Source organism: Pelecanus crispus, chromosome 4, assembly GCF_030463565.1.
Source record: "Pelecanus crispus isolate bPelCri1 chromosome 4, bPelCri1.pri, whole genome shotgun sequence".
Lineage (NCBI taxonomy): Eukaryota > Metazoa > Chordata > Aves > Pelecaniformes > Pelecanidae > Pelecanus > Pelecanus crispus.
This window is the reverse complement of record NC_134646.1, coordinates 70,577,699-70,600,705: the sequence shown is the minus strand read 5'-3', so window position 1 is coordinate 70,600,705 and position 23,007 is coordinate 70,577,699. Positions and strand designations below refer to the sequence as shown.

At 35.0% G+C, this 23,007-nt stretch overlaps 1 protein-coding gene across 1 annotated transcript in view; it reads left to right on the top strand.

The window, feature by feature from the left end:
- The window catches only part of CPEB2 (cytoplasmic polyadenylation element binding protein 2), a 50,862-nt gene that overhangs the window by 8,084 nt on the left and 19,771 nt on the right, over positions 1-23,007 (top strand). Inside the window, exons 3-4 of the mRNA XM_075709142.1 lie at positions 6,960-7,050; positions 16,070-16,120. Of these exons, the coding sequence (XP_075565257.1) occupies positions 6,960-7,050; positions 16,070-16,120 (142 nt within the window). The remainder of the gene's footprint in view (positions 1-6,959; positions 7,051-16,069; positions 16,121-23,007) is intronic.

Below are 23,007 nucleotides of genomic sequence, written 5' to 3'. Positions count from 1 at the left end.
GGTTCAAGCGTTTCTGTGGTCAAAATGCAAGCACAGAAATCGGTGGTTTGTATATTAATTTTCTTCATTTACATTCCTTGGATGAGGAAAATAATTAACCATTTCTGAAATTTTTTTTTTAATTGCAGTGTCTGCTAACCCTATTTTGATTGCAAACTTCATGTTTCTTAATATCTTGCAAATAAGCTTACTAAAACCTTTTATAACAGTTTAATAATACACTTGAGTGTTACACACTTCAGTGTTTAACTATTTTAATTCTAGTAAAACCACTATGTTCTATGAATATGAATTTAGTTTCTGTGTCTCCTTTGAGTTAAGGAAATACACTGCATGTCCAGGTGTTTTTCACCTTGATTTGTCCTTTCTGTTTATTCAAACAAATAGTATGTTCATGGTCGTAAAAGCTGAGCTTTGTTATTCTACGTTTGAATATAGCTCTCCAGCTGGGGATTTGTATGGTAAGGTACTATCTCTCAGAAATGCAGATTTTTCTTTTTCTATTTTTTTGAAATGTGCTAAGGTTTCCAAAGAAAACAAAACACTTGCAAAGGAAAATGAGTTTTAAGATTGTACTTGAAAACAGGTGTTAGTTTTAGATATTTAATTTAAATAGCCATCATGTTGCTTCTGTCTTACAGTCACTTCCATTTGGAGGATTTCAGATTTTCAATAAGACAGTTTTAGTACAGTTTAATAAACGGACCTTAACAGTTTAAACGACTAATCCAGACAATACACATACCAGTCGATACTAGATGAAGAGCAAGCTACTAAAGTTGGGTCCTTAATGCCGTATTTAGACCCCTCAATAGGTGGCCTGTTTCTTTAGAAGTGCTGAGTGTTTGGCAGCTCATGTTAAACTTAAAGGCATTGGGAGCATCTAGCTGCTAAGTTCTGTCAGTCTTCAGACTAGTGTAATTGTCCAAACACCGATTTATAAGCCAGGCTTTACCAGTTAATTTTTACTAATGTGATACCTGCAGACACACAAACAGTGTCTTAAGGCTTTTTAATGCAGTAGATTGATTACCTGGGGCTGATTAAATAACATATAAAACCAGGTATTTGTGTCTGATGACCATACTGGGGATATCTCTTAACTGGAGAAAATGGTCTACTGCCATACTTGTAACTTCAGGATCAAGATCTTTAAGTAAATAGTATTGGGAGCTACACAGATGAACAATTCAAAGGAATCTATTAGTGGAAAGTTTGTGGGGCTTACCCTAAAAATGTTTTTATGACTTTTTATGAGCAAGGAATTCTCTCCTACTGTTAAAATTTGCTTCAGTTATACAGCTCGTTCTATTAATGCAAGTCAAAATCAGAGTTAGGAAAATTCAACAAAATAATTTAGCAGCTGTGATAGTATAGCAATGATGTATACACTAAGTAGCATATCTCACCTCATTCTGTCTGCCAAAGCCCAGTTGTTCTCGAAAGTTAAAATGCATATGTTCTCACCTAAGATCTGTCCCAAAGTACATTTGCTGTATGGTCTGATGTATTTGCATTTAAGTACTGAAGACTCTATAGATACTTCTAGATGTGGGGTGGTGGTGAAGAGGGTAAAAAAAGACTGAAAAATGCAAAAAGAACCCAAAACTTGAATAACAACTTCCCCTTCAAATGTCTGATTGTTCCTTTACTTATTTTGTTGAAGCTATTCATGTACAAATCTTCTAGACTTGCCTCATAAGTCAATCTTGCCAAGCCTTTAATCATCTCCATAATGTGTCTGGTTTGTTTCCAGTGTATAAATGTATATTGTTGAGCTGAAGTACTCCAGTATGGATACAGTACATGCTGCTGGGATTTTTTTTGTTTGTTTTTAAATACTTATGTAGTTGGGAAGTAGGTGTGCCTTTGCCACAAGACCTGTTCTTGGTGCATTTTAGGCTCAATTTAGCTAGCTTACATAGCTGATTGTGTCATTTTAACTTTAAAACACTTTTGCTGTCAGGTTGACCCTTCACAGATGTCTACCAGATATTATAGTTCATCTTTACCACTAATGACAGCATGGAAAGTAACCAAGCAATTTCATGTGTCTACTTTAAGCCTTCCTCCTTGCTTTTTTATAGAGCTAAAATTGTAGTTAAGTCAAAGGTTTTCATATTAAGTTTCTCATTTACACTAGTTATGGTTTCAACAAGGGGCTTATGATTATAGTATATCCTCACTAAAATGAGAATGACTTGAAGTTTAGATGTTAGAAAAGGTGATATTTTAGAATATATAATGTGCTTAATTGTTAGGTTATTACTGCTAATACTAACACTGAATACTATATTCGGGTACTTTTTTAAGTCTGTGAATACTTTATTATTAAATCAGCTGTCACTTTCTAGTCTTAGAACACATTTTTATTCAGGTCAGTTTTAAGGTGAAAAAATGGAACTTGTTAACATTTTCATTTGGGAAGTGATTTTAAAAAAGTTTCTTTAATTAAGCTTTTAGAAAGTTCAGTTAATTCAGCAAGGTCAAAGCTACAGTCTTTTTTGCAGCCAGCTAAGTCTATACACAAAACTGAGTAGAAGCTTTATGACTTCTGTTTCCAGCCCCCATCGGATGGTGCTATATTTCTTCAGAATATGAAGGGATGTGTAAAGGAGTATGTTTTAAGGATACTTGCATTTACTGAATTTAATACCAATGTTAGAAGTCTAATTTTTTACTTCAAGTAGTTCTGCAGATCAGTAGTTTAAAGCATGTGTCCAAAATCCAAAGTTGTTTAACTTCTTAACTATGAACATCTATTTTTAGTGTTTGTGGTTAAAGATTAGCAAAATTGTATTCACTGTTTAATAGTTTCTGTCCTTGTATTTGCTTTATGTGTAAATGACAATATATAAGCTTTGAGCTGTGACTGCACTTAGTTTCTGCAAATGCTTAAACAGGATAATCTTTGCATGAATTGCATGGATATATTTAGAAGTCCTAAATAGATTGTGCCAAGAAAAATGATTTGTCCAACATTTTAGTGCTGAAACTTGCTCTTCAGAGAAAGCTGCCCTCCTCCCATTCCTTCCACATTTAGACGTATGTGGGGAGGACTTCTGAAACGCACACTCTGTAGCTGTATTTTGCATGACATTGCCAAAAAGTCCTTCTAGCACTAACTGTATTCTGTGGATAGGATACTTAATGCTTCTCCTATATTGTGTAAATTTGTGAAAATTCAGAAATAATTATAACTTTTCTGTAACCTTTCTTACATAGTCTTGACTTTTAGGTTGAGGTGACAATTTGTCACTTAGCCATATACCTCTAAATCTGTAGGCAGCTTTACCAAAACCGTGTTTTTAATTCTGCTATGTATGAATGCAGATGTGATTCTGGTATTGGAAAGGTAGGTCAAGCAGGATTCAAATGTTTATGCAGTTAAATAAAAAGATAATGTGAGAATTCATAGTGCTTGGGAGAAGTTTACTGTCAGCTCTGGGGAAAAAAATAGCATTATGTTGTGACATTCCACTGAGCGATGGACCTTCTGACACAGCAAGATTCACTTGCTTCTTAGCACAGAACTGATGAGCCACAGAGGTGAGGAAAATGCAAAATATTTTACAGGAATTCAGCCTTGGCAAAAGGAGCTTTTGGAGTCAGGATGATACAAAATTTGTATTAACATACACATTTATGTATCAATGCCTTTGCACTACTGATTATCTTTAGTTTCATTATTTCAACGTGTCTGATAAGCAGTTATCTTCTAAACCAACCTGGAATTACCTTTAAAACAATATAGAAATAGTCTCAAGAACTAGAACTAGTTGGTTTAGAAGATAACTGCTTATCAACCGCATTGAAATAATGAAACTAAAGATAATCCTAAGAATTAGGACTATTTCCACATGCATGGAAAACTATCTAAAACAATCATGTTCAGTTGTAGTATTTTTTGTGCTTGTCCCTAAGAGTGAAGAAAATCACAGTGGAAGTTTTTTGATGGAGTAGAGCATGCTGTAGTAGAGCTGTCCCCTTTCAAAGTGTTGTGGACTTTTTTCGTACAGCAGAACTTTCTAGAAAATATTTGCTGATGTGACCTACATTACTGAAATACTTTTAAGTTCTGCTTTGAAATGAAAGCTTCATATTTGCATAGATGATAACTGTGCCCTTTAAAGATATGGTGTACATATTTGGGGACCACAAAGCAGTGTGTTAGCATTATAAAGCCTAGTTGCACAAAGGTTTAAAATGAACCTTGTACCCAAAGAATAACTTACTCCTTTTAAGATAGGTAAATTTCAGATAATGTTGCTTTATAGTATGTAGTTCATCAGTGTGAATTGGAATAGATGTTAAAAGTTTGAAGCGCCTATTACCTAGATATTACCCAAACTCACAAGTGGATAGTGTGATGTGGGTAGTGAGATAGAATATAATTTGTGTGTTTAAATCCTTCTTTAGTGTATTCACAACATTTTTATACTGTACAATGCATGCCTATTGCATGTTTCCACTGCCAGAAATGAAAGTAATACAATTCAGAGAAACAAACCTCTTTTTTTTAGCTTTGTAGACACGAACTAAGGTGTAAAGAGGATGGGAAAACTTTTTCTTCTGCTTCCAGCAGCACAAGACCTTTCACTTTGGATACACAAAACTTGCAAAACGGAATGGTGCAAGGGTGAAGTTACAATCATTGCACCATGTCAGCCAGTGGAGCAGTTCACAAATACATGTTATATGTTTTACTTCTCCATTTCCCTGTAAGATCCATAACCAAGTGGGCCAGTATTAGGAATTAACCCTGATGGAGCTCTTTTTTACAGGCTTCTGCTCTCTAGAGCAAAGTGAAGTCTACAGTGATGACCATTTGCCAGCTAGATAGTGTTATCTCAACATATATGTATATAGCAATGATCAAAAAACAAATAAGAAAGTCTTATTTAGTAAGCCTGTAACAAAGACAGTGTCACACACATAGTTCAGTCCAGTTTTTACCAATACTAGTTCTTTTCCCCTGTCAGCTGCAGAGGTAGCAAAACGCGTTTTCTGTTTACTCAGCATTAGTTTTTGCAAGAGCGTTTACTACCCACCAAGTACGGACTTCAGCTGAACTTAAGACTTCATTAAAAATCCTGATGAGATACTTTCTGAATGCTGGGGGACAGTAGGGAACAGGTGGAGCTTTATCACTGCTCACACCTTCTATAGAAAGCAAGTTTGCTATGGTAAGCAGGTTGTCCTATTGAGAAACAAACCTGCAAGGGCATGGAAGCAGATTAGTCACTTCAGTTTCATTTTGCTGCTTCTCAGGACAGCTAGAGAACTGAACGAAAGCCAACCAGTCCCAAAATAAGGCTGCTGTGAACTAAAATAGAGCTGGTGGCTTGTTGGCACTGAAACTGGGTTGAAGATCACCTCGCAAAGTGTGAGCAGCATTTGGTCTGGGATGTAGCAGGAGACAAGAGAAACCTACGTTTTTAAGTTATCAAAATTATCTCTAAGGGCTTTAAAAAAAAAAAAAAGGAACCGATCAAATGAACATAGCAGATTGCTTGCCCAACAGGAAACAATTACTCTTTATAGTTGTTGGAGGGAGAAGGAGTTGGAAAAAAGGCTTCTTTACCTTCATCCTAGTGTTGTATCAAGTTGACTAAACTTTCTAAGAAAGATGAAAGTAAAATCTTAGTTTCATCATCATCATGACTTGTTTTGCAAAGCTGTTGACAAGTCATAGTTTCTGACTCATAGCAAACCTCTATTTCAAAGCTTGCTTTTTCACTCCCCAAATATGAAGAATGCCTGCTCGCTGAGGGACGTAGCGTGAAATTAATCCATGTTCTGCTGAACTGTCATGGAAGGTCACAGTGAGTGTGGGTCAGATACCTTCTGCCCATTATATATGTGCTAAGTGGATGGCTGCATCTTGAGTGAATTTTAATGGTCATGGGATGTGTGTGGTGTGTTTTATTCTAGTCTGTTGAACTACTACAGTGCAACCAGAGAGTAGACAACAGTGAAATTAAGGAACGATTACAGGATTCCTTTAAGTGCAATACAGTCCAGCCAGAAGCCTTGCAAGTAGAAGAGATTAAGGTTTTACGCAAGCTATTTTCAGTCTCTGAAGGTATCCCAGAAAGACCAAAGAAGTTAGAAGTCATCTTTTTTTCTGTCTTTGTAACTTGGGTGTGTTAGAAAATGTGACGAAATGTCTTAGCTGAGCATAAAATGAGTGAAAACATTTATGCTTTATTATAATAACTTTTATTACCTTCAGTGAAAATATTTGTAAGGCATTATGGTAATTCTTACTAATCTTCATGTGCAAAAAAATTGTTCTCTATAAGGCTGATACCTATTAGTAAGCTTTGTGACTTTTTTTTTTCATAGTTTAGCTTTAATTTGCCAACCTTTAACCATGTAGCGCTGACTGTTTGTAACTCAAGTCTTTGTACGCAAAGGGTCTCAGATTAATCACCCAGAAGCCTGGAAGTGCAGTCTCAGCAGGGGGCTGAGGGCCCATGTGTGGTACTTAGCCCAGCACCAAGAAAATGCTTTCTTTCATATGAGGTGACTGTCCTTCTTGTCCTGTAATTCCCCACCTTACTCAGTATTTAACTTCTGCATGAAATGAAATTGAGCTCTTACAGACATTAGTCTCCTTCATTAAACAGCCTAATGCTTAACTCTGCTGTGGATCACTAGAACTGATTCAGGCAGTTCTTCTGAAGGGAACAGGCAATCACAGGCTATCAAAGTGCATACATAGAAGAGTTCTTCACAGTGCATCTCTAGTTTTATATTTAGATGCTATTAAACTTACTGTTAAAAGTCAGGTCTTACTGTTAATAAATTCAGGTATCTTAAGCTTTTGTATCACTGTCCATCTCCAGAGTGTCTGAGCGTACAGCCTTTAGAAGGCACCTTTGTCTTCCTATCAAGTTTCCTGTTAAAAAGTACAGAATTTGTATTCCAATACTAAGGATTTTATTCTCTTTTAGGATCGAAATAGAATGTATGACAGTCTGAATATGCACTCTTTGGAAAACTCCCTTATTGACATTATGAGAGCAGAGCATGATCCACTTAAAGGTATGTTATTATGCTAAATAAAGAAAAGGGTCATCCATTCTGCATATTTGAATTAATACTGATTGCTAATTTAGATTCTAGGGTCATATTAAAATAGCAAATGAATTATTTTCTCAACTGACATGAAAGGTCAATCTCAAGCTGTATTTTATTGAAAACGTTGGTTTACAGTTGTTTAAAACTTAAGCTTTAGTGGTTTCATAGGTTTTTCTCCCTCTCCCCTCCATCCTCCCCTCCTTTACCCCAAGAAATTCATAGTTAGTTTTATTTCAAATTTACTTGTCTGCTGTAGGAAATTCTACTTCAGTTTGTAAAGACGCTGTTCTGTTACAGGTAGCCAAAAGAGGGTGGGAGGGGAATCAAACCGCTACCACTCATAGCCAGTTAATTTTCCCTTTCTTTGCAGTGGAAACTGAAAGAAAATTTAAGCCCACTGATAAATGCAGGTTTTATTCTTTCAAATATTTTTTTGAAAGTCCCTGGAGGATAATAATGCATCTAATTGTGCAGTTTGTGTTTGTCTGAAGAAGTCCAGAAATATACTTGGCTTTAGAATGCTTACCCTTCTGGGCTCTGTTCAAACCATTTGGCCACCGCAGTAAGCATATAGCTAATATTTGTGGGCCTCTATTCACTGTGCAGTAACTCACTCTTTTGAACTCTCTTTCTCCATACTTACTCTCAGGTGGAGTTTACCATTGAACTTTGGGGCAGGGAGGCCAACCCATTTCATTTGGCCTGATCAAATGTTACTTCATTTGTGGTGTTATAATTAGACTAACACAATCTAACTTTAAAATTATCCAAGACTTCAGGCTTGCTTTGCAGAAAGTAAGTCTCAGTATTGAAGCAACTGGAAAAGAAAAAAAAAATTCCTTTCTTTTTATATCGGTATTTATTCCCATCAGTTCTCCATTTCTAGAGGCTCCTAGACTTAATATATATTACATTGGCACATAATGGCCTGTGTTCTCCTAATTTGAAAGACACTTTGCTAGAGTTTGCTCATGGTTCTCTTAAGATGTGTAACCAATTGGAAGACCTGTAATATTCAGATAGCATGCAATAGCAGTGTAAGATTTACGATGTAAAGCCAAAAGTTTTGAGATTTTTTTTTCAAGCTGAAAATCTCTACAAAGCATCAGTAAGTATGTAGCATTTAGTTAGCCAGTTAATTTTCCTCCTCTTTAGAGTGGAAGCTGAAATTAATTTTTTTAGATGTTCTTAAATCTGATCTCTTGTTTCTTACTGCCTACAGAGAATTAATTCCAGTTTTAACCATTTTATCATTTAAGTCCATTATTAAATTCAGTTTCTGTCTATTCCGCATGTTTATGAAACATTACAAAGTAAGACAAAGGGGTTGAAACCTGTGAACAATTAGCCCAGTGGTAACTGCTGTGGGCTAAAAGTGTGCACATGTCATCAAAGACAAGGTAACTTGTTAGCTCATCCCTGTTTCAAAGCATTGTTGCTTCAATTTGCCACACTCAGGTGGTGACTAATATTTCTTTGGTTGTCTGAACCCAAATCTACCATCAGGAAGGATGTTAAAAGCTAAAGTGACTGTTAGGCATAAAATCAGAGAATGCAGATCTTCTATCACAATATACTGTCAGTGGCACCTCTCACACTCCTGAAAACCAGTCGGTTTCTTCACTTTGTTTCTACGCACGCTGATATGACAAATGGAAGTGGTTGCTCTGTTCCCCCTGCCACCTCGCTGTTTTCATTTTGGCTTTATAATGCAGAAGAGTTTTTAGAGGCATAGCAAGCACAGAAAAGACCCATTTTTATTTTTATTCATTTCTTCATATTTCATTATGATACAATAGCTGAAAATGGTATATTTCCAATAATAATTTTTCAGCAAGAGTAAAACAAGACAAACCTTTAAGATTTTACAGTGAATTAGGTTCATACATAGACAATTTTGAAAAACTCAGTAAAGTTTCTGTAGTTATTTTGTGCTTTCTAGGGACATGAGTATATGGTTTCTGTCTACAGTTAAGAGGTTTTTTTTCTTTTTTTAACAGTTTCACCATCATACTCTGGCAGTGAAAATTCTGTTAAGTTTTACATTTGAACTAAAACAGATGGAAGCCATAGATAGTGATGAATTCAAAGGAAATCCATTTTTTTGTTCAAGTGCCAGAGAACAATGCACATGCCAACTGAATTTAAATAGAGTAATTGTGTGCTGTTATTTAAATTGGTTAAGATTTTTTTTTCCTTTGGAAGTTATTATTTCAGCTGAAACAGATACATTATTAACAGAGAAATGTCTCATTATTAACATGAGAAATGTTCCTTACTGACTGAAAATGGGAAGAAGAGATCACATCCTAGAATAGCCTTTTAGTGCCTTTCTGCCCCTCTTCTGTTTAGTCACCATTAGTTGGCAGTTCTGTAATTTCCTAGCAACTTTTTTTTTTTCTGCAAACCATGAAACGCTAATTCTGTTATTTCAGTCTCTAAGGCTTCTCTTTTCACCACAGAAAATCTGACATTTACTTAAGAACCCGTCATACTTGCTTGCAGAATGCACAGGATTAAGAATATTATTGTTATTTATTTGTTGTTCTTATTAATATATAACAGTTTTTTATAACTAAAGAATATTTCGTAACTAGAGAATATTTTTATGATAAGTTTTTAAGTAAATCTAAGCACACTAAAACAATGCATCTTTTATATCTGACCACAGCAGTAAAATGAAAGTCCCTGGAATTTTAAGCACATGTTTCAGATTTAGCTGCTTACAATATCTGGAGTATGACTAAGCATCTCGTCTCAGATTTTGCACAATGCAGAACAGACACTGTGTACTAGCTCACAGCTTTAAGTTTTGCGTTTCAAGATCCTTAGAAGGAAGTCAAATTTCACCACTTTTGCTTTCATGAACTTGAAAAAACTTTATTTCAAATATGATTCACTGAAAGCTAAGTTCATGCCTGCCAAAAAACTGTTTATAGATGCGTAGTTTCAGCCTCACTTAGACAAAGTTTAGTCATTACTACAGACATGATCAAAAGAAAGAAGTAATTTTTAGCTTTCAGTAAGGCATTTTTCAAGGTAGGTTAATAGGGAATAGATGCTTGACTTCACTAGTCATTGCATCAGAAATACTGATCATATTAAAACGAATCTTTCCCATGCAGCTTTCTTGAAATGCATTTCATAACAAGACATTAAGTAATGTTTAAGATTACCCCATCCAATCAATTGAATATAAACTGAAGTTAAAATAAATTAATTCATTTTTACATAATCGTTCTTAAATACACTTTTTACTCTTCTAATAGCCCTTAAAACTATTTTGAGAGAAGAATTACAATATTGATAGCCTGAAATATGTGCGTATTGGTAGTGTAACTCTTTTCTAGACGTACCTCCTGTGTACTTGCATTTTTTTTTCCCTTTTCCTCTCCCATATTACCCATGCTTCTTGATGTCAAGATGTAGAAAACTTGGATTCTAGACATTTCAGAAGCAGGAAAAGCAATACATTTGGGCTAAAAGAGATTATGGAAAAAACTTCGAAGAAATGGTTATATTTTGTATGGATATGTGTTAGAATTGAGGAGCAGGTGATTTAATGGAATGTGTTATCTACTGTTTTAAACATCTTTCTGGTAAAGACTGTGGTATTTTCCATGTCATTTAAGGGCTTGTCTTTTGTAAAGCAAGAGTATTGATACTGTACTCAACTTACAATTAATTTCTGTTTCCTGACCAACTGTCTTATAGCTCTGCAAGCTAGATGTAAGATAGTACTGAACTTGAATTAGCCATAGCTATATTAGCGGGAGTAAGGAATATTAACTTTCTGTTGAATTTTTTTTCTGTTTCTTTGTGAGGGGCTAAACAAATTTTTTAGGAAAGTTGCACAAATAAATTTTTTTTATAGCTATTAATAATAAAACACTATTATTTGGCTTATCTGTGGGGAAAAATAACTTGATGCACTTAGAAGTCTGTCGTGCTTTTTCTTGGTTTTGTTTTCCCTTTAAATTGGTTTAGTTAAGCTTTTCAGCTGTTAGACATCTTTCTTTTAAAAGCAAACTGCTGGCCCATGCTCAGTGAAGTAAAAAGAAAAGCACTGGTGACTCAGCATCACAGGAGAGAACGTTTTCTTTCTTTGCATATGGTAACTTTTGTTTTCAAATAATTTTGTGTTATGAAGCTCTAAGGTTTAAAGATATGCAATTGCTTCCTAGAGTAATTCAGATTGCGCTCAGAGAAGAGTTTCTGAAGCTGAACAAAGAAAGTATGGAAAGAAAAACTTTGCTTTTAGTCATATAAAAGGATTTGAAATTGTACATACAGATTGTTTCCTCTCTCTGCCATAGAAATTTTTTATGATAAAATAATTTATTTAAGACTGATAGACTGATTTGCCTAAATAGATTGACTCATTATGACTTACGTAATTCTTACACAAGCGTTTCAAAGTGTAGTATCTAGGCTTTCTGTAACTAGGTGTTGTCCAAACATGGTTTTGTGCTGTTGTCTTAACTACGTCTATTCAAAAACTGAGCTTTCTGAAACTGCTGCAGTCCTCAGCCATTCACTGGTCTGTTAAAGTCGTTTGGGAAAAGCTTAACTTGGAAGCTTTTTCTCCTCTAGTCAGGAGATCTCTTGAAAAAAGGAAGATGGGAAAGGAATTTGTGATTCTCAGTCTCTTCAATCAGCCATTTAAGACTTTAAAAAGAAAGGGGGGGGGGGGAAGTAGACATGAGATATCAAACTTGTGAAACTCTGAGTCAGCAATTTTTAAAGCAGTCATTAGACTTAAATCTATGCCAAATGTTTTAATATATGGGGATTCCTCCAACAGTTTAGTTAAATAGGAATAGAAAGTATGCATTTCCAAAAGTAGATATGAATTTGCCTTAAAATGAAAAGTGAGTAAGCACAACTACATCTGTATGCTCAGAAGCAGCTTACAAAAAAATTAAAATTTCCATTGCCCATATTAGTAACATGAGATTACAGAAATGTAGCTAAAACTAAGTTTGTTATTCTTTCATGGTTTGGATTAGCAAGACTTTTAACTGGATTTAGTGGATAAACTGGCCCACCAAAATTTAATTGCAAGTTTGGGTGTTTTTTTTCTGTCCTTACAGAAGAATATATTGTGAGAAATACATACCAGGCAGTTCTGTTAACATTAATCACATTTAGATATGGAGGAGGGGGCTAAACTTAATAGAATTCTAGTTGCATAAGAAATGTCAAACATACCTGCTTCTCCTCAGCAATGCTATTTTGAATTTAGCCATCATACATGAGAATTACTAATTAGTGTTAACGTGATGAAGTTGCAAGTTCAGGTTTGCACAGAGAAAATTTCTGTAGCACTGAATATAATATAATATACATATAATATAATACATATAATACAGCACTGTAATATTAGGCGTTGTATTTGTTCCACATAGCAGCATGTTCTAATTTTGTATGCTGTAGAGCCAAGTTCTGTAGACTGTCAGTGTAGTGATTACTTTTCACTTCTCAGGAATGGAATACATCTATTATTTAAATATGAGTTATTCTCTGACTAATTTGTAGTTGATTTTAAACTAGTAAAGCATCTTTATATGTTATTAAAATTTCTTTTTTAAGCAGGTGGAGGCCACTGGAATTGCTAGAATATCTATTGAATGGTTTCTGTGATTCTGGATTACTGCATTGAAGTACGATGGGATTAGATAGGATTTGTGGTGAGGGCAGTTCTTAAAATGGTACTTCTTTTTTTTTTAAACGTATCGAACAACATGCAGTGAAAATAGCTGACTAGAAAGGAATAAGTGATAGAAGCACAGTAAATTCTTACAAGATGGTGCTCCCATCTTCTGTATTTTATATACTGATATTCTAAGTCAGGTTTAATATTGTATGTGTCCATTTAGCTAGAATAATCTATTAAAAAATATTGTAATCTGAGCTCTGGATAAGACTGATCTTGCACCCCGTTCCATGCATGAAGTGTTCCGAATTTATGTCTATCATTAAATTCAGGTGGATACCCTAGAAACACTGCATTTTGCTTCAACAGATTAATCTGAGGGATAGGAACCTAAGTTAACATATCAAATAGCAGTGATTGTATTCTGAAAAAGTAAGCAAACCTCCTATGTTAACAATGTTTTTAAGGGTGTAAGTCCAAGTACTAGACCAGCAGTACACACAAGCATTAAGTTCACCAGAATGCAGTAATACAAAGTATGATGTCATTGAAATAACTGTGTAAATAAGACTTAAAGGAAGTATCAGTACAGCTGTACATGTACTGAATACTGTTACTTATTTTCCTAACCCTCAAATCATTCATTATCTGAGCTAGCAAATTCATCTCTGTAACACAGCAAGATTGGGTTTCTTTGCATTTGTGTGATTTCATAGGTTTTATGCTGTAGTGGGTCCAGCTCCCTAGTGCACTGTCTCCCCGCTACTTAATGAGGAGTGCTTTATTATTTCAACTTTTTCAGTTTGGCATCTATGTTTCGGATGTGAAGCTATAGGGGAAGAAGGCAAAAGAATGCAAAACCAGAGTTGTAAACCCAGGATTTACTATCTTATACGACAGTTTTCCTCTCCAGGTGTTGACACTGGTGGGCTTCTCTCTCCTGCTGGGCCTTAAATATGACCTCTTTTTCTGCAGTAATTACAGAAAAACTGTATCTCCCTTGCGGAATAGGAAAAAAAAGATAAATGTATACAGACCGGGAGAAATACTGTCACTACAGACTCGAGGAGGTTCAAGATGAGATAATTTCTCATAATTTCTGTTGTTATTCTAGATAGGTAGAGCATTCTGATTTGCAAGAAACAGCTTGTATTTTTGCAGGTATCTCTGTAGCACCGTATAGAAACATGGTGATGACAGTAAATAATCTTGTTAAATCCTTGCTGTTAGGCAAATGAGTATTACCTTTACAGACCAAAGAACTAAGAAGTAAAGCAAAATGGTTTCTTATACACCAGGCTGAGCAAAACAGTGGCAGTTCCCAGACTGCAATTTAAGAATGCCTTGTTCCTAATTCTTTTCTGTTATACCAGCATGCATTGCTAGAAGGGCAGAATATTTATAGTTCCAAGAAACATCAGGTATAGCTGTAAATGTTCAGCATGACAGAAAAAATGGCTTGTATGTTAAAACTGGACGTCTTAAAGACAAGAAATATGCAGACAGAGGCTCCTACAAAGATTTTTGTCTATCTTTTCTAAGCCTTCTCAAAAATTCTGCAGACATTAGAGAAGACAGCAGAGTCCTTTTGGGTGGCATTCATCTGCCCTTTTCCAGGAGACTGCCCTTGTCCTTCACTGCTTGCTTCACACTTGCAAATTCCAAAGCAAATAGTTCCTGCCTAATCTGCAGGTGTTCTGATACCATCCATTCTTACAATAATGAAATCTGTGGGAAGAGAAATAACACGTGGCTGTATAAAAATCTTTTTGCCACAATGCCTGTAAATAATAAGGCTGAATAAAATATCCTAAATGATCTTAATCTTGCTGTTTTGAAGTTTTGAGTGTAACAGTTCATAATGTATATTTTTTTCTATGCATTTTGGTAGAAAATTACCATGTTGGTTTCCTAAAGGAGAAGAGCAAAACTTAAATCCTATTACTTACAGATTTTCAGCAAAAAGGTTTTTTTATTTAACCCCAAAGGTGTCCCTTGGGACACAGAGCTACTATTTTGAGAAATTTCCAGTCTTGCTGCTAATGACATGGGTTTACCGACAATGTGGGGGGAGGTGGGGGGGAAACAGCGTATGATAGGAATGATTAAACAACCTTAACATATGGATTGCTGAATTGGGTGGTTGGTTTTTTTTTTTCCTTTTTTTCCTCTGTGTTTCTTTTTAGAACGAGTGAGCCTTATTAGTGTATGACAGTGTCTCACTAATACTTACTCACATCTTGCAAGCCAACTGCATATATGTTCCCCTTCAAAGCTCCATTCTAAACACCCATTGCTTCCAGACTGGATTCTTCTTTATGCTTCCACAAACATTCCCATTTCCTCCAAAAGATTTAAATGTCTCAGTTACAGTATTTTTTTATGTATGCTTTACAGATTATAAGCAAGCATGTTTGAATAGCGAGATAGATAGAAATGTACGGTTTTGCACATTAAAGCACACTTCTTCCAAACACAGCAGCTATTGTAAATGTCTCTCTAGGTCAGTGTGCACTACTGGTATGTTTGCAGCTTCCTGTAAACAGAAAACATCTCCTTTAATAAAAAGGAATTTGTAGTGAACAGACACTTCAGCTGTGCATTTTAAACTGTTCATTTAACTATTAAAGTATAACATGCCACCAATGTAGTAAAATACAATACTCAAAAAATTCTAATGTCAGGTTATGAGGTTTCCTTGTAATTTTTATTCAATATAAAATCTTGAAAATGTTATCTGTGATATTCTTTAATTTTGTTAATTCTGTAGATAAACCAGTACTCTAGTTTTGTCAGACTTACTGAACAATATTACAGACAATGGTTATATGTAATACACCAAGATTCAGTTCTGAATTGGTTAGTAAAATATTAACGCCTTAATTCCTATTAACATGATTTTTCTTAAATTGATTCAGTAGAGAAGCACTAAACTGTAGAAATGCCAGTCTGTTAAGCGATGTGCATAGTACAGTTATTCACAGTCACTATGAAAGAGAAGACTAAAGCAGTCAGCACTATTTCTGGGAGTCATGAAACAAAAAGTGGCTTTATCCTATTGGAGCTGATCCCAAAGCACATTGCAGATCTTATGACCAGAGAATTAAGGTTAAGAAGTTTGTTCTTGTCAGCTTTAACTTGGGTCAAGGGTATTGTTGGTTAATGTGCTTGGAGTTAAATATTAGCTCTTTATTTCCCTTAGGCAAACTGGAAATATAGTTTATATTTAAATTCTAAGCAGTGATTTTTCATTATTTTTTCCTAGCATAATAGCTAAAACCTCTGCATTTGTTTTGTTTTGTTCTTTGGTTTTTGTTTTCTTTTAAGGTCGCTTGAGTTACCCACATCCAGGGACTGACAATCTTCTGATGTTAAATGGTAAGTGCTAATCTTATAACAGTTTCTAATCATCTCTAGCTTAGTTTAAATCTGACATGTTGGTATAAAATTATACTATTATGTTCTGTTATTGAATTACGTGCCTCTAGTCTTCAACACTGATGGGACTGATGCCATTTTTCAGAGTTGAATGGCAAGAGCTAATCTTGCAACAGCCTTTCATTATATCGAGCTTATTTGAAATCTGAAATGCTGTAATGATGCACTGTTCTTTTTTGTTCTCAAGCAAACCAGTGGTATGTTCGCCAAAGATCTGCTAGAAATCTATTATACAGAAACAGGAATTAGAAAAATAAGGAGGCCAGAAAGGCATGTTTTTCTATCCTGTATAAATAAAGGGTGAACTAGATACTTTCTATTACACTTATGTGAAATAACATTTTATTTTTGTTGGGTTTTTTTGGAACTGGCTTTGTCAAATATGTTTCTAACTGTGAAATATGCCTAAGTTAGAGTTCATGTTCACGTTCCTCTCCCAGTAGGTCAAACTTCATGAACATCTGCTACTCAGTGAAGGCATGAACTTTAGCCTTTGTTCAAGGCTAAAGAAGGAAGCAGAGCTTGGTAATCCATCTAAGTCAATAATAAATCAGGAGTTTTGCACACAAATGTTTTCGACATTGGGAAAAATTAGAGATATAATGCCACAGCTACTCTACGTTAGTAAATGTGGAAGCTGTTGTACATGAAGCAAATACACTTTTGTCATTGACTTGATGGATCTAAATGTTACTAGTAAAGACCTGATTATTAAAAAATACAGTCAAAGTAGTTATTTCAGGTTTGTGGTTCTGTGGAGCTCTTTTTTTAATCTCCTTACTCTTCTGCACAGTCATTTACACTTGTGCAAATGGATATAAAACATAAAAAAAAAATCTAATATCCCTTGTGTAACACTGAGTAAGTGTTCAAAATTTTCAGGAAATTCAGATTTAGCTTTATACCCAGTAAAGGAAGATAACGCACAACAGACATTTGAAGAATTAGGTCCTTTGCTATTGAATAGTTCTTTAAGATAATCGAGTATCTTGAAAAGTGAAAACAGCTACTTAACTATTGAAATAAAATCAGTGTTTAGACCACACAGGCCATAATCCTGATTCCTGTATGTTGACTATCGATGTACTTGATGGTACAACATTTACAGCAGTTAACTTTCTGTATTTAACTGCAACTATAAGACCTATTCTGCAAGCTGGTTTGTTCAGGTGGTATATGTGCAATTGTCATTATCTGCTGATTTATAATGAAGTGTTAGATGGGAAGGTATTAAAAACTAAGGAATCTTATGAGCAACTGTGAAATATCTCAATGCAATCAGTGTAAGAAATTCATATCATTTTGTTTGTTTTAATACTTAGGTGAGCTTCTCCTTTTACAGTTTTGCGTGCTAAAAGAGCATGTGGGAAGCATTGTTACTCTCTGGAATATGTAGGGAAAAAGGTTTTTGCTATTATCACGGACATTGGAAAAATGCATCTCAGTGGTACCAGTCCATCCTGAAAACCTGACCACAGAGCTAGAATACGCACTGAAGAATATCTTGTGTGTTATTAATGCTGGTGAGGTTTCTACTGTAGTTTGGAAGTTAGCACTTAATGTGACTGCTGTCCTCTTTAAAAGCTGCAATAACATTTCCAGCCTTCAATAGGTGAGATAAAAATAACAATTTGAGTATCTAAAAGACAGGTGCTGCAACACCTAATTTTTAGGTGTGTCCTTTAGAATTTAATTCAGAGCCTTGGTTTATACACCTCAGCTCTCTACCATGTACCTGGAGAGTCTGATGTTCAGAGCCTCCTCAAGCTGGAGTGCCTGAACTGCAGCTCCTTGCAGCTCGAGAGCAGAAGCACTGGGAACAGCTTCTGGGGAGCTCCCGCTGCTCAGACTTGCACAACTTTTCTTAGCCAGAATTGAGGGGCTTCCTCCAAATGTGCACTAATGAGAATTACAGCTTGAACACTTGGTGATGAAGTTGTAGACTTCAGTTTCCTTCTCTGCTTAAGCGGATTCAAGCTAACATTTCCCTGTATCCCTGTGGTTGGTGCCTTGGAGGGAGGAATAGGGAAGAGGAGAGTTGGTATTCTAGCAACTCATATTTGTCCCTTACTTTCTCAGTAAGTGTTGCAGTGTTGTATCCCTGCTCCTCCTCGTAGGAGCCGGGATACCAGACCTTCATGAAAGAAAAGCACCAGCATTTTTAAGGACCGTGGGTCCATCTATGTGTGCACTAGTACTTAACACTAGATCATGACCCTCACTGGATTTTAGCTGGCTTCTATTTAGTGGACTGGTATCTCTGGCTCCCGGTAAGGTTCTGACATGAACCAGGCTGGAATTCCTCAACCCTTTTAAGACTAAGCACTTCTAGATAAAACTTATTTTTAGCTAGTTTTAACTCTTCTTAAATGATAGATCTTTTCCAGCTCATTTAATGTATACTTACTGAACTGTACCTAATATTAATATTTACAGTTTTCATTATTTAAATTAATGAAATGAACCAAAGGAAAGCTGATTTATGTGTTTTAATAAATTATATATCTGATAATTATATATCTGTTTCAGTTCAAGCTGTAAAAAAAACAGTGCATTTTTAATGACTGCTATCTCTCAAATGTCAAAAAAGATACTTTGGAATAAGTTTACCTGAATACATCTTTAATTGTTGACTTAGAGAGAACCTTTCTGTAGCAAGTAATAATGCAGGAGTCCAATTTGTTGGGGTGTAGGGTGTTTTTTCCTCATTATAGGGTTCCCCCCTTTTATAGTTTTAATGCATTGGATTTTTTTAATGGCTATTGAAACATAATTCACCATTTTAGTTTAGCAAGGGCGTATTAGACTTTCCATCTTAAAGATACTATAGCTGGTTGTGCTTCTAAAAAAAGGTGTTTTACCTCAAACAGAAGTTAGCAATTCCTGTATAGGAAGTTTAATAAATGAGCTTCTGTTAGGCATGCCGAACTTGAATGGTCATAACAATCTCTTTCAGCCTTAAAATCTATAACGATATGATTTCTAAAGAAATCTTAAGAGAATTTAGGCACCCAAATCCAACAGAATAAAATGGGAATTAGGCACCTACCTCCTTTAGTCTAGACTCTTGGGAAATTTTTGCCATAATTGTTTATGGATTTCTTTAAATGACAAATAACTATTAATGAAAAGGGCTTCATTACTTCATTGTCACCATTTGATCATTAAATCAGGAATGTAAGTGACAAATAGTATTTTATCTTACTTGCTACATAAATTTCATAGTTATCTTTAAATATAGGAAGCTTGCCTAGTAGTTTTTCCTGTAATACAACATAATATTTTGAACTCATCTCAGTCATTCAGTTGAGTTATTTAAGTATGTACATATTTGATCTTTGGTATATATTTGAAATACGTGTCTGAATAAAATAGAAATTATGCATTTACTATCTCTGTGATAGCATTGCTCGCATAATGTACAAAGTTATATTGTCTTGATGTTAGATAAACATGCACGAAAAGTGTATTTACTTCTGTCTCATATTTCTATTTCTGTGCTGATTTAAGTTGCAGAAAGGGGGTATTAATTTTTTGGACAGGTTTAAGCCTTAATAGTATGCAACTTCACGGATATAGAAACAGAAGGTTTTAACTCCAAGGGAATGTCTTTGTATATACAGCACTCTTAATGTTGCAAGGTTCCAACATTATTGGACTTCATTTTTGTTAGGCATCATCATACTTCTTGCGTGTGTTGCCTAATTTATATTTTCTAGAGTAAAAGTGTATTTCTTGTACTTTCTCACTCATTTGAAATCTTTCAGAGTTTTTGGCTAATTGAGATATCCAGCTTTATAGACTGAAAGATATAAAGGTATTTCTGTATGACTTATTCTTTGAACAAGTTCAGGAAGGAAGGAAGATGTTTAATATCTCCCTTTTTTGTTGTTCTAAGTCAATTATTTGTCTACAGTGTCTGGCTGTTTCAGCCCCAAAGGGCTCTCTCCCCTGCAATTATTTATCTAAACATATGCACTAATTATCTGTATGTACATATTAAATACATATATATTAAAAAAACTGTATGTATAGATAAATATCTAATTAAATATATGTAATGTTTATATTTATACAGACCGCATGCTCTATAAGCATATGTGCTCTGAAAGGTGTAAAACATGTGCATGTTATTTTAGTAAATACAGAAATATTACTGATTGAATTTAGTATCTTCAGAAAGAATAATCTCGTTGCTTACAATGTACTAAAAGTTTGATTCAGTGGAACTGTTTTTACAAGTAGTATCTGGCCTTTGAAAGAAAGTTCATATATATGTAATGTGGAGAGACTAAAATACTGAAGTTTCATGAAGATAGGATATGTTTGCTCCAACATCTTTTTAGTAACAGTATGACTTTGTACTTACTGTTATTAAAACAACTTACCTATAACATAACCACTGTGGTCTTAAAGTCTGGGTAAAAATAGGAAAAAATAATGAGCTTTGCAAAACCGTACATTTTCATGTTGATGATCGCATTTGTTGCAGCAGTGCCTACGCATTGTCTAAGAATGGGATTGCATTTTTCTAGACACAAAGTGGCAGAAAATCCCTGCCCAAACTAGTTTGCGATCTAAATGGACAAGACAGATAAATATCAGGGAAGGGGGTTTGCCATACAAGTAAAGTAAATAATGTGACAACATCAAGTACAGTTATTTTCCCATTTTCTCTGATTTCATTGTTTTGCTGAAGCAAAGAATGCACAGATAACTTTGGTACGTCATTGTAATATCCATACATATAAAATACTGCAGCAACTGCCCTTTTAAGGTGAATCTCACTGGGGGTTTTCTAGCGTTTTAATAACCCTTTTTGCTTCTCCTTAAAATTACTGTTGTTTATTTCTTAAATGCACAGAAAAACAGCTCAGGTGTTCTGTGACAAAATATTTTTATGCATATCAGCTTGACTTAACTATGAAAATAAGAATATAGCTGAGCTGGTTTGGTGGGCAGAAAGGAGCAGAAGTGGCAAAAGAGATGAAAAATTACTCAGGCTTGTGCCAAAATATGCTTATTAATATGGAATTGTATATTATTCTTTGAGAGAGAACATGGCACTGCAGTCATTGCTATGGGTGTGATGCACTTGAATTTTCCCTGGTTACTCTAGTTTTATTTGTGGCAGGAAGAAAAAAAAAAAGGCATACAGGGGTTAGATGAGGGCTTAGTGATGCTAGTGCTAATGCTAGATGGGAGTCACTTTGGCCACGAGTCAGAAAAGATTCGTACATGCTGCAACACTGACATAGAACTGCATGTCTTGTGCCTGGCTTGAGAGGAAAACGAGTCTGAAGTTTGGCATTAGTCTCCCCGTGCAGCAGCAACGAATGAGAGAACTAATTGTGTAGAAGAATACATTATGTTTTGTGGATTCTATTTGGATGTGGGAAATCTGAATGTAGGTATTTCCTCCACTTGGTTAGATACCCAAGGCTCTTTCAGAAAGTGGGCTTTCCTGTTTTGGCTTGCTAGTAGAATGTTGGAGGATCTGAAAAACTTTAAGCAAAAGACTGTTCTCATCAACAGTAATTCTTTCAGATGAAAGAAAATCAATTTGAAAGCGAGTTCAATGCAAGTTGGATAGGGATATGATGACTGTTGTGTAACAAATCTACAGTTTTACAGGAGAAAAGACAAGGAGAGAGGTTTTCAGAGTTCTGTAAGCAATCCACTGAATTCCTAGTAAGAAGTGATCAAGATAACAAAGAAAAAAAAAATTATACTTAGTAAAAATTTTTAAAAACACCATGCAAATGGGAAGTACCAGGCTGTAAGTATGTAATAATATGAGAACGGAACAGCGAATGACACTTATGAATCACTGAGTTTATGAGGCTGCATGTATTTCAATGTCCCAGAACCACAGCTGCTTTGTAGGAGAGATATATGGATGGAGTCCTAGTAAAATCCAAACAATAATGCTGAGACACAGCAATCTTTGTTCGTAAATGTTGCTATAACATTATGGTTTATAGTAGTATTTTCTATTTGGATATTTAAGTATAGTGCTGTAATGACTAAAGTAATCTTTCCCAGATACAAAGTCCGTGAAACGGGAATAGAAAATACTTTGTGGAAACGTAACTGAGAAATTACACAAAGCTTAATAGTTTTTGTATTAGTAATCTGTCTATTTTTAGTTTCCTAGCCTTCAGGCAGAGAAGCAATCAGTATGGTCTTCTGAACTGTAGCTATAAGCACGATCTCTTTAAGAATCTTGCAAAACTCAAAAGTTTGGAAAATCTTGGATTTACTTGCAGTCTGTCAGAAATTGTTTCTTTGCCTGTGCAGTGTTTTTGATACAATGCTATTTCTTGTGACTTGTGCCCTGATTTTGTTTGCTACCACAAGGAGTCTTTTGTTTCAAACAAAACCTTGTGGTTAATTTTCTGCTAGGTCTTTTCATGAAAAAGGAAGGTCACGGCTTATAGCATTTGTATTGTCACTGCAAAGGACCGTACAAACTGTTCCATGGACCAGGATGTTTCTGTGATTAATTTAATGCTTGCTACATGCTTTTTAAAGTAATATTTTCCTTTTTACAATTTCAGTACCCTGTGTGTTATTTAGACATTTGTGTAAAGTACAGATCACATTTGTGAGGTTGAATTACAAGGTTACCATAATTTATGCATCCATAATTAACATGAAGTTAAAATCAAATATAAAGACACATTGAAGTATTTGAAAGTATGTTCTTTACAGCTGGTGCTAACATCAATTTAGTAGCAAAATAGTATGGTATTTAAGTGAGACTTCAGTTTAATGCATTCTCATCTACAATTATCAGTAGCAAGAACCGATGCAGATTTTTACTT